The 12,944-nt window shown below is 41.8% G+C and overlaps 1 protein-coding gene across 3 annotated transcripts in view; it reads right to left on the bottom strand.

Annotated features, from left to right (window-relative positions):
• SOS2 (SOS Ras/Rho guanine nucleotide exchange factor 2) overlaps window positions 1-12,944 on the bottom strand; it is a 53,853-nt gene that overhangs the window by 40,088 nt on the left and 821 nt on the right. For all 3 annotated transcript variants that reach the window (XR_015222195.1, XM_086612691.1, XM_086612692.1), the window contains exon 2: window positions 836-961. Coding sequence is in view for 2 of the 3 variants with exons in the window: in XM_086612691.1 (XP_086468817.1) it covers window positions 836-961 (126 nt within the window). In the remaining variant the exon portion in view is untranslated. The remainder of the gene's footprint in view (window positions 1-835; window positions 962-12,944) is intronic.

Here is a 12,944-nt window from a genome sequence, read left to right as displayed (position 1 = left end):
ATACTATAATCTTTAAGCATCAGTATTACAAAATGCATTAATCATAAACCAAAATTAATAATTAATGAATTAACTCAATGCTGAATAAAGGGCGGTTGGTGCATCTAATAAGAATCTAAAAATCCCTCAGGCGATTATTTTGTAATTTTTTTTTTTTAATTTCCATGACACATATAGAGAACATTAGATGAGAACTTCATTTTGGTTTAGGTCGAAAATCCTAGACATATAGATTGATGTAAAATTAATACTCCTCAAAGCTCTAATGGGTCACAGCTACATGAAAGCACTTTCTCCCTCTAGACTGTATACTGAAGTGCTCCATTAAAGCCCTCATTTTGTAACCGACGACACAAAAGCAGACAGCTGCAATCATACAAGAGCCTCAGTGAGTCCAATAAAGTTCCAGGAACATACAACTCTATTCCCTCAGCTGCACAGTCCAGGCCTAACAACAGTAACCTTTCATTCCAATATTTCGTTTTTTTTTTCCTGTATTTTTATGTCAAAGAGCAGGAAAACTTGCAACATCCTTACATTCTTAAGCCCAAGGTGTATTTGAGCAGCAGAATATCCTTCAAAGTATTCTGCATTTATAAAAATAACGCTGAAAGAAAAAATTCCCACCATTTCTAGTCTGAAGCCCCGCATAGGAAAATGAGTTTCCAATCAAGCTTGCTCTGTCAAATCTGAATACTATGGAATCTTTTATCATTAACAGGCTCTGCTCTTCAGATTCACCTTGCTTTAACTTCAGCCTGTACTGCTCAAAATGTCTTAGTCCATCTTAGCGATTCTGCAGGCAAGCTCTTGGTTTTCCAGCATCCAGTCTTACCTCTACATCTTGGACAGTCCGTGGCTGAGCAATGCATAGTTTGTTTAGCAGCTGAAGTATTAACTCTTCAATGTAATAGAGGGAATCTTCTTTTGCTGAAAGGTTTGGGTGAACTTGTTGCTGAACCTGTCCGAAAGAATTAGAAGAATTAGGGTTTTTTTCTCCCATTTAAAGCTGTACAGAGGAAGAATCTGAAAAAAGCCGAGTACCTTTGTACTGTAATGCTGCAAATTTGCACACTTCCAGTAATTTCCCACAAGTTTTCCTATGTAGTTAAGATGGCAATTCCTACTCCTGCAAAGTTGGCATCTCTATTCAATTAAAAACTGTTTAGCCTTTATGGCGGGGAAGAAACTTCAAGCCAAGGCAGATTTCTGCCAACGATGCAGTGAAAACAATCACTGCTGGTAATTCTGCAGTTATTCATCCACAGAATGAGTAACATGCAGTTAAGTTACTAAATCTACTAATGAGTACTGGGTGACTGTGTACAGAGGAGGAACATGGACCCACCAGAGGAAAAGACTTCATAAGCAAGGACACCAGGGTAAGAGAACTAACCAGTCTGGCAGGGAACTGAATAACATGCTGTTAAATCCTGTGGCAATAAAAAGCCACGGTCACGACACTGGAGGAGGGCTGGAACAACTCTTTGAGATGCCTCGGAACCAGAAAACTAATTCGAACACGAAACGCTGTCTGAAGCATGAGAAAGAGATTAAATACTTACAACAGAGAGGGAGACCTGAGCAAAAGCATGAGTTGAAATACAAGAGTGTCAAGACTAGGAAACGCACTGGGAGAAAAGCTGAGTTACACCTCCCTCCAGGCAAGGCAGGATAATGCCTTTTATCTTACTTCACCGAGATTAATCACAGCTTTAGTTTCCAAGGCCGAGCTAGAGCAGACGTCCTGAAACAGGCAATCTCAGCATGTGCCTGCACCATCCAAAAGGCCACAACTTACTTGCCTTGGTCCAACGTGGCTGTTTTCCTACTAAAAATCCCCCAAAACCAAACAACCACCCCACCTTAAAAAAAAACACAAAAACAAACAACAACAACAAAAAAGAAAAAAGCACTCAAGTTAGTGTATATACTCAGCTTTCCCTGGCAGCCTCTCAATCAGGAAAGCGCTAACTAGACATTAAACTATAGCCAAAATATTTGTAAGTAATACAATCCAGGGAAATCTTCCACTCACCCCACACAAATGCTATGTTAAGCACCTCAAAAACGTAATCTTACATACTTACATTGGCACTCTGTACACGGTTTCAAACACAAGACAAACGGATCGGTAGTTTCTCGAGGGAAGACAGTAACATGTTTGGATCAAACTCTGATCCTCTGAAATATACACACTCCTCCTTCCAAAGACAACAGGTGAGTCCACAAATAACTGCTCTGAGAGCTTCCTCTAAATTAAGTAACTAATAATTTCATAGCAATACCTCAGGGCAGTCAATTTGCAGCCCTGAAGGCTTCTGTAAATCGTGCAAAACCAAGACCAACAAGGATGTAAGGTGTCTGGCCGGCTTCCTCCCCTGCCTGCCACAGAGGAAGGTGGGCAGAGCTGCCCAGAAGCTGGAACTGCTCCAAGGAACTGCTCGCTGCTCCACCTCCTGCTGTGCCAAGGCCCAAAAGAACTGAGGAAACAGGACTGTGCTTCACCCCCACACCTCCATATGAGAAGAGAGGAAGAGCCAGGATGATGAACAGATAGGGAGAAAAAGCCAAGATCGACGGAGGGGACCACTAGAAGGGGCTGCTGCCGTACACCTTCAGCATCCTAGAAGCAGAGATGATGACTTGGATGGAGAAGTCTACCAGGGATGGGGGACCACAGACAGGGATCACACGTACCAACGACAGGAATCTGAATGCCTCAGGGGAGTGAGAAGAGGGACATACACTGAAAATGTGAAAACATACACTGGTGCTGACTGTATTGGAGTTGATAACTACGGCGTTACACAATGGTGGTCCAAGGAGAGTGCTGATCATGGGGGCTCCTATGCGACACCCAGGTAGAGACATCCTCCCAGGCAACAGCACACATTTCTAGTGCTTAATTCTGCACTGGCATCCCCTCGAAAAGCTGAGCTAAAGAAACATCTTAAGGCAGTTGTACACTAAGAGAGAAGGTAATACATGTTCTGCTTCTAATCCAGCTGTTCAGTTTTGGTTTGGAGTTTTTCTGTATATCTTTATGTATCATTTATTCTTCTGCATCTCAAACACAAATACTTCCCAGCTTCGTGTAACTGTTGCACTACTGACCTGTATACAAGATCAGGTACTACTGGAATAAATAAAAAAAAACCCTCAAGAAAATCAAAACCACTCCTTGAAAGCTCTTACTTAAGACTGCAGGTTTTCAACAATAGCCAGTGCATTTCATGTTCTTCCTGAACAGGAGAGTTTAATTCAGAAAACAATGGAAAACCAGGAAGCGTCAAGTTAAGGTCCCGCCACGTATCTTACACGAGCACCACTACAGCAAAAGCGTTAGCTAGCTAACTTGGAAAGAAGGAGGAATGGTATTTCCCCCACAAGGATGCTCCACAGAAATTACAAGAGCAGGAGCTGTAAGAAGATGAGAACGGGAAGCTATTCCCTTAAGAGAAGACAGGGAACTCCCATTTACTGCATCAGATCACAGCTATTCTCCTCTCATGAGGGTCACCCATTTCAAAAGCAGACCTCCCTGCCACAAAGAAAAGGACTTCGCTTGTCCCTAACTTCAGTTCACAGATCTAAACAGCCCATGCCACACTCTCCTCAGCTTTCTCAGGAGCTTGTGGCTATCTAAGAAGGTTGAGGACAAGCAAGGGAGCATGCAGCCTTCCTGAAACAACGGCAGAATCTCAGCTTCACACAGTGAACACAAACCTAAGTACTGGAGTCGATTTTGCTTCGAAAGGAGCAAAACCAACAAGGAAGCCCAACATTGCTTGGTCGAGGAAACTCTTCCCAGAGGGTTTAGAAATCAGCTTCCATTTGAAAGGACACTGCCCGCAGCATCGCAGAAAGGTCCCAGAGGTACTCAGGCACTCCCCGGCTTTCAGAGAAGTCATTTTGATGTAAGTGCCTTGACTGACAAAAAACAATTTCGTAGCAAGACGTGGTTTTCCACAGCAAAACAAAGAGACAGTTACAGAAGCTGTGCACTGGCTGATCAAATCGTGTGTCGCTGTGCTGAGGAGAGAACACTTCACGGTACTCACCTAAACCCTGCCGGATAGGACTGGAAAAGCAAGAAGAGACTGATGAAACACTGAATGTATGGAAAAAAGTGGGAGGAATTAAGGAAGGTACATTCACTGATTTCAGGTTCAGACTGAAACATTTGAGCACAGCGTACACAGGGCTCAAGTTTGGTCTGGCTGGTAACTGCTTCCGTTAAGGGTCAAAATACTTAAAAACCTGCAATGTGCTGCACTAACCAGCAAGAGCTCTGCTGCAAGCACTCTGAGCAGAAGGTATGAGAGAAACCAGAATTTTTACCTCCTTTATCTCTGAAACAACCCAGGCGGAGCCCTTGAATTCATTAAAGAGGGAGATTAAGATGAGCAGGACTATTTTTCACTGTGTCATTCACACAGGATCACTCCTTCACAAGCTGTTCCAAGGAACAGAAACGAAATAACAGGTATGAATCCCATAAGCGTGCCGTTTAAACATGGCCTTAAGGCCTTTGTGGGGGAAATCCTCATTTCAGATGGGAGTTCCTACACTGCTCTTCCTTACTTCTCCCCACTCTTCCACCCAACACATGCATATTTGATGAAAATCCAGCAGCGGCTTCCCAGGGGCGTCTCCTTCCTACGGCTGCAGCCTTCAGCAGATCTGGTAGGGCTCTCTGCGAGCTTGACTGCGTCTAGTGGCTCAAGAGGAGACTGAAAAACCCCTTCGAGGTAAATTGAGATCCTCCCCCTAGCTCCTTCCGAGAAGCAGGTCCTGCACCTGGCCACAAAAGCTGCTAGAGAAAACAGGCAGCTGCAGAGATGAAGTCAAGCTCAAAAAATTCCTTCTCAGTGAGATTTCAACAGTCCTTACAGGTCCCCGGGGAAGAAGTCTCTTAAGACAAGATGAGGATGAAAACTTTTCAAGGAGATAAATAGTATTAGGACTAGAAACAAACTGATCTTATTATTTAGAACTGATACAAAAGTAAACAATTTTGAACTGCAGGAAACCTGGCATGAAGTCCGGATATCAGTAATATCTGGACTTGGGGAAACTCAGAAGTTCTGAGTATAAAAGCAAGGGTCCAAGTGTTGTATCTGAAACAAGAAGCTGAGGAAAAAAGTATTTGAGTCAAACATGCAAGTGACTTCTTTTTCGCCTGTACTAATGAGACAAACCAGCAATTTGCCTATATTGCCTAAATATATTCGTACATAATACACGTATTTTGGTAGTAAAAACACATTCAGAAAGCTCCAGTTGTTCCACAGTAAGCACATGTCGCAAAAAAAAAAAAGAGATTGTTCTTAAAAAAAAAACAACCCACAATAGAAAAATCTCAAACCCACGACACGCACATTGAGTCTTTAGACAGCACGTACCATCACAAACGTAAGAATTTATATTCTTGAAAGACTAGACGACCACATGCCACTTCTCTACTTATATTCAAAATATGTTTTGACAACGTTTCTGACATTTTCAGAAAGCAGAACTCCAATATTTCCTGAGATTTCAGAAGAAATTTCTAATTTAAAAAAACGTCACCACAAAATCTGTGAGCATGGTAACGTAACGTTTCTAAACTTACTACGCTAACAGAATAGCTTAATAAATTGCAAGTCAAATTTGTAAGTTGCGTGCAACAGAAACTACTCTTTCTCCTTTTCCCACAGCAACCAATTTCAACTGAGAAATGATTTATATTTCACTTGCCTCGTAAAAACACAGTTACACTAGATCAGCAGACAAGTCAAACTTTGCAAGGCTGTTTGTTTACTTGAGGAACAAAGCATGTAAGTTTGGGAGCAAGGAAAGTAATTAGAACATAAAAGTTAAATATTTACTATCACGGGCTGGTTACGGTCTTGCCAACACTTGTCAGTATTTCCATACACTGTGTTCAAGGTGATGAAAATATATCACTGATGAAGAAAGCAGCACTAGGCTTGCCCCGGACCAAGATGCTGAAAGCCAGGAAGAAGAAAAAAATAATTCAACAAATATCTGGTTTCAGGTTAGGTTTTAATTCCTTATCTCTTCTCTTCTAAAGATAACACTGTCCATTAGAAACATAAAACATCTGCTCCAAAGGCATTTTTAATCCCTCATCTGGATGATGCTCCAGAGGAAGAGGGAATCAGATGGAGTAATTTAAAGGCCTGGGATGCTCTTACTTGGTGAATGATGGCAGCTTTGATATTCCCAATTTTCAAGCATAGTTATAGCACAATTCTTTAGAAAGAACCACAACGATTTAAATAGTTGAAGAGATATCACAAATAAAAACGCACCATCGATTTATTTTTAAAAATAACTGCACTAATTTCTAACTTCATTTCCGTTACAGCAATTTCTAGATAGCCTGTCTTTCTGAAATCAAACTAATAAATGCTGATAGAGGAACAAGATGAAGTAGTCTCTTAAGCAAAACAGTACTTAATAATTTATCTACACACAGCATTTTAGCTTTTTCGCTGCAATTCTAAACATTTGATGCATGGTTTGTAACATATTCTCATAACACAGTAACTGGGCCACAAAAAGCATCTCAGGTGCGGATCGCGCGCTCGGCTGCACACAGAGCGAAGTTTAAATTTAGATTAAAAGCCACCCTACACCACCTCTTAGTGTAAATACCATCTTAGAATCATAGAATCACAGAATGGTTTGGGTTGGAAGGGACCTCAAAGATCATTCAGTTCCAACCCCCCTGCCATGGGCAGGGACACCCTCCACTACACCAGGTTGCCCAAAGCCTCATCCAGCCTGGCCTTCAGCTATTCAGCTAATCTTCAGCTATTTAACTACTCTTCTCCGGTGTATTCCAGTTGAGGAGAGGGGGAATTAAAGGAGATCCGCGATGGGTGGTGCAGAGAGGGATCCACGTTCTGTAACAGCATCGAAGACAGTCCTAAAATCTACTGTGAAATCTGCTCTGTGCAAACAGAAAGCCACGCTGATAACAACATAAATGCTGCTACGCTGATGCACAGCTGGTTGATAAATTGTACGTCAAACGCAGAACACCCTCCCTCCCATCTTCTGCAAGAAGCTGTAGCACACCTCGATGGCACGTGGTGGACGGGGTCGGTGGATCACAGCGAGGACCGAGCATGGGGCTGGGTCTGTGCCCGCATCCTTCCCGCAGCGCACCCGTTTCGGGCTTCTGCTAATGACCACGCCAATGGGCTTCCTCAAAGAGTCACCCACCAGTGGCTTCTCCTGCTGGCACTCCCTACCATGCCTCACTTCTGCTGTGTCTGCTCTCATCTCCATTTCGTGTTTTGTTTCTAAGAACGTCTTCACAGTCTCTGCTTTTCTACCCAAACACGCAAAATCTCCCTTCTCCAGGTGACTGCGTCCTTTCATACAGTCAAGGAGAAAGTAAAGCACGTGTATGTTTACCTGTGCACAAATACATGCATTTTAATCTTAAAAATGGATGGAAAATTAAGTATTTGAATTTTATCCGTCGATATAAAATGCCTTGTTTAAATTGAGATAAACCCTGAATGAGCTAGGCACAGCCTCTGCCCCGTGATACGGAAGGAAAACACCGCAGCCGGAGCAGGGATTGCTGTGAACATGTCTAACTTTAATGTAACAGCTTCTAATTCTCCCCCAACTCTTCCACATGTTACTTCCCCGAGCTGAGAGCTGCTCTGGGCTCTGAACCCAGCACCCACAAGGCTCCCTCTCTTCCCTCTTTTTACACCATGCCCTTCCCAAGAAGAAGCACTTACTCAGGTAGACTGAATTATTCAAACAGGCCAGTAACTTTTCAAGCAGGTCTTTAGAAGATTTAAAAATAAAAATTAATTCATGAGCCACAGAGGCCAGCAGTTTAGAGCTGCAGAGTGAGCTCTGAGGTTATATTTTATGTGAACAGATACGGAGATGAAATAAGAAACAATAAATGGTGAAAAGCAGAGATACATACTGCTTAAAAGGAAAAAAAAAAAAAGGCCAAACCTTAAATTTGGAAACTGAAGACTGTCAGAGCGGTTATTTTGTGAACCAGATGGTCATTGAAATGAGATTAAAGTATCAGAGGAAGTGTCATGAGGATAGAGAGGCCATAAACATGGGGAAGGGATGTCCTCGGCAGGTTTTTTACATGACTAACCCTCCGAGCTCAAGGAACGGCAGCACAGAGCTCATCTGAAAAGCCTGGCAGAAAGGGAATCGGTGAGGTAATTATGAAAGCAAACAAAACTCAAGAGCTTCTCTGGGGGAGATGAGATAATGCGTGCGGTGTGTGGAGAGAGAGGTGGAAAACGAGAGAGAGCGGGAGAGGTGGAGGAGAGAGACAGGTGAGGGGATGAAGTCAGAGAACACCCGTGAAACGGTGGGATGAGAAGAGGAGCAGCAGGTACCACCTGCGGCACCAGAGCCAGGGCAATCACGGCAGCAACCGCTTCCCTTTAGTCCTTCTACGGTGCTGACTCGGTAGCCTGGCAAGTCGTTAGGCCAGGGCAAACACAAATTTCCCTGTTCCGTTGGTAGGAGCACAAGTAGGAGCTGCTTCTGCTGCCAAATGAAATTACGCTGTTCCTACTACTTTTGAACACCTCAGATTTAAAATCACTTCATTTCATGCCACTGGCTGAGAAAACGCTCCTGTTACTGTTTGCCAACTGCAGATTCCAGTGACAGTATTTAAGCTAAACAGTGGAACAGCTGGGAAAAAAAAAAAAGCATGAAAAAAAATCAGATTTAAGTAAAAGAATCAGTTCCTTTAGTTCCATTTAGTTCCAAATGCTTTTTGTGGAAGTGAATATTTATGCAAGAATAAAAAAATCAACCAAACAGTCTACTCACTTATAAGGGACTAAAACCAACCTATAACGATACCCAACTGCTACTGGGAATAAAAAAGGTCTGGAGGAATCAGCCTACTGTTTAAAGAAGGCTTGGTAGTGTCTACGTCACAAGGACGTGCTGTTGCTTTCCACACCTCCAGCCACCCCTCAATCGTGACTACTGTTTTTTTTGGAGGCAACAACCGGATCTGTGCTTCAAACTTGTGGGAGTCTACGTATTTCACAGGTAATTAAGCATCACCAGCACTTCCCTTTTTGCCATTCTCCCAAGCTGAACGTCACGGAGACACTTGTGTTTGCAGGAACCGTGAGTACGCAAAGGTCCAGGTTTCAGAGCTCTAATAAACACATTTATCCGAAACTAAACGACCTAACAGATTTCAAAAGGAAATATCAAGTATTATTTTAAAACAGCATAACAAGCAACTTTACAGTCAAAATGACGATGCATTAAATAATAATGCATGCTAATGAATTCAGAATGCATTAAATAATAATCCACTATAATAACACTACAATGCATTGGATAATTCTAACCCAGGGGGGTCTGATCCTGCAAAGGAGAACTGCCCTTGCCAGAGCAGTGAAGAAAACAAGGCACATACCCTACTACCGACCCAAACCCTAAACACGCAACCTTACACAAGAGCTGTGTCATTATTCATTAACTCCCACGTATTTTAAAACATAGGGAAGCACTGAATTAATATAAACTTCAAAAAATGTCCTCAAAGTGGTCTTTTATATTTCTGTATGCAACACTTGCTAAGAATAAACCCTTCAGTCATGCTCTAGAAATCTGATGAGGAGTCCAGAGCAATAGTGGAATTGTTTTAGAAAATGCACATAGTGTACAGTGCCACGATTACACTAACATGTGTCATGCCTGCAGAAATGGGAATATTAACTGTCCGACAGTCTCTATTTGCAGATAATGGAGAAAACCACAACAATAATACCTATGAGATGCTTGTGAATTTAATTTAGAAAAATCAAAGAGCTCAGCAACTGAATACACAGCTCTTGTTTACAGAAATGTTTTTTCAATTTGCCAGTGGATCTGTAAGAGCATGCACAAATGATAAAGCACGCTAAGAACTCCCAATACCATTTTAAGGCAAATAAATCCATATATATATATATGTCTAACAACACATTGTGCATTATTTTCAAAAATACACACTAGTTCTATGGAGTCACTCGTTTCATTTCGAAATCCTGTTCCAAATAATTGGGATAGAGGTTCATTCCAGGTAGCAATGGAAGAGGTTTGGCATTAGTGATGCTTTCCATTACAATTCTGAAGAAGTTTTTATACAGTGCACATCCAGTACATTAAAACTGGGACCTTCAGGGGGAATCACACACTCAGCTTCTACCACCGAGATTCACGCATGATTTTCTTCTGCTCCCCTGTAATCCCAGTCTAAGGTTGACAGATATGACATCAAAGCATGGATATCAACCCAGAAAATCATTTCAGTTCTGGAAGGTTTCACCTGGAAGAAAGTTGACAGTCAGCAAAAACAAGCTTTGGCACCAGATCTGTGCTAGGAAATCCAGTTACAAAATTCAAACGCCAGCCTTAGAAACAGGTTTCATAATTTGACATGTTTTCCTCACAAAGGCCATCGGGCCAGAAACAGCTGAAAAACAAACGAACCCAAACAACAAACACCTGGAGAATGGTTTGGGTTGGAGGGGACCTTAAAGATCATCTAGAAATGGAAAAGGAGGAGAGAACAAACTCCCCAACACCACCTTCCCCTCCAGCATCCACCCACCACAGGAGAAAATCCTCCATGGAGGGTCCTGGTTTCTCTGGAGAAGGAGCTGGCCAGGTGTGGAGGGGGGCAGCAGCAAAGCCCCCCAGAACCACGCTGCCCCATCAGGCACCAGCTTTAATGGCGCTGCCAGTATCAACATCCCGAGGATTCAAATCCAACCAAGCCCGCCAGCGGGGCACTGGGAACGCATGTGATTCCTGCTGGAACGGCTGCCTGCGTGCTCCGGGAATTATTCAAAGAGACATTGTGATCCTTCAAGAACTGAAGTCAGCTCCCAGACTGAAGACCTTCACAAAGCTTAGACCACAGATCAGTTTGAACTGATTTACTTGCTACAAACAGCAGTTCAAGTAACTATAACCTCAGCGACCAGAAAAAAATACTGTTTTCTTCTGATTCATTTACTTTGACAGGACTTTTATAACGAGTTTCATTATATTTACTTCCTACTTAGGCTTCCAGCACAGCAACAGAAGAAAATAAAATGTTTTAGAGTAAGTTTTTTGGCTTGTCAATCTGCCAGCTGGAAGAGAGGCAACACATGAAACTATTTTAAAATTTTTCAACTTGTTAGATTCCAAGGTGCCAACGCTAAGGATATGGTGATTTAAATATTTTTTTAAAAATTTGTATTAATGATGTCTTGCAGTTTAGCTTTGTTTTTTTCCTACCAAGACTCACACTGTTAGGACTTAGTGCTCTTTACTAATCTTAGGGATGTATAACTGCTTAAATGCATAGAGAATATTGTTCAAAAGACAGATTCCCTTTTTTTTTTTGACATATTAAAGTAAGAACTCATGTATTCTACCACTTTTTTTCACTCATAATTTTTCAAGTGTCAACTGCCTAAAATTAAACTAAATGCAAAGGTTTAAAAGTGGTTTGATAAAAAAAACAGTGACCTTAAGCTTGCTGAATGCATAATGAAAGAGACTGGAGCTCTTCAAAGCAATTCAAGCAGCAAGGAAACACTTACTACCTGTTGTTAGTGAACACTACTGGCTCCTTATCCAGCTCCACGCTTTTCTGTATTTTAGAATTAATATTTCTCACACCTTAACGCAGGAAACCAAAGGATTTCTCACACCTTACCAAGGAAACCCAAAAACTTTCCTCTTTTTCTACTGCCAGTTTCTCTGCTTCAGGAGGTGTCCATTAAAAAGAAATGCTTTCAAGAACTGGGAATAGAATCCTACCTCTGCCCTTGCAGCAGAGGCTACTGCGATGAAAACCCAGCTCAGAACTTCAATGAACTCTTTTCTGGGTGTTTAACTCCAGAGTTTCTGAGGCTCAGACTTTCTTTAAAACTTTCATCACAAAAGCATCCTGCCTGAAAAAGATCTTATCTGAACTGGCTGACCTGCACATTTTTAAGCCCATTCAGAGAGAAATTACGAACTATTTGAAAACTGTGGTAACATTTTATAATTTCCGAAGCACACGTAAAATGTGATGCTTTGGTGCACGCTTGGAATTCAGCGCCACACTTTTCAGCTCTCCTATAAATAATAACGGAAATGCTCTCATCTCATTATCAAAGTGAAAGTGCAAGATGTAAACAAAGCAACCCATACATTTTCTACAATGTTCTGGTTTAAAAATCTCCACTGTTCACCTGATCTTTTAAAGAATATATTAGCACTGACAGCGTCTCTCTAATAGCCTGGCTGCAATAACTGGAACAATGATACAATTTTGTTTTGACTCACTGATACTGTGTGTTCATGAAAGAAAAGCACGTTACAGTAGGATTGCTTCATGCTAAAGGGTGGGTACTGCACACAAGGAACTTTCCCAGGAAGAAGAAAACTGTCTATAAGCAATTATACATTTTTTACAAGCAGTCACTGGCATCAAAACTTTATTTCCTCTGGTTTAGAAAGTCTAAGCTCCTGATCTGTTTCTTTTCACCAAAACCAAGCGTACAGAGACAGTAAGAATTGGTAAGCGCAGCATTAACGCACCAACTTTTTACACTACTGGTATTTTAAAATGATGAAAACCTTTGAAGTTTTAAAGAAATCCTTTTGGTCAAACTAATATAGCTATATACCTGACGTTTGGGTGGATGCTGGTTGGTGTCAAGGTGCTGGTTTATGTCAACACCCAGTGATCAGGAAAAAAGCAGCGTGGCCTTCTCTAAGCTTCCTGAGACACACTGGAAAGCAACTACTACAGGGAGGCGGAGGTGCAAGAGCAAAGAGTAGAAAATCCAGGATTCTTCGGAAAAGCAATTAGTGGTTTTTATGCCAGCCACAAGACTACTTAGCTGCCTTCAGCAGCTTTTAATACAAGTGACACA

Source organism: Tauraco erythrolophus, chromosome 6 (genome assembly GCF_009769465.1).
Source record: "Tauraco erythrolophus isolate bTauEry1 chromosome 6, bTauEry1.pri, whole genome shotgun sequence".
NCBI classification, from domain to species: Eukaryota; Metazoa; Chordata; class Aves; order Musophagiformes; family Musophagidae; genus Tauraco; species Tauraco erythrolophus.
The sequence above is the reverse complement of the archived record's forward strand: the minus strand, read 5'-3'. Positions and strand labels throughout refer to the sequence as shown.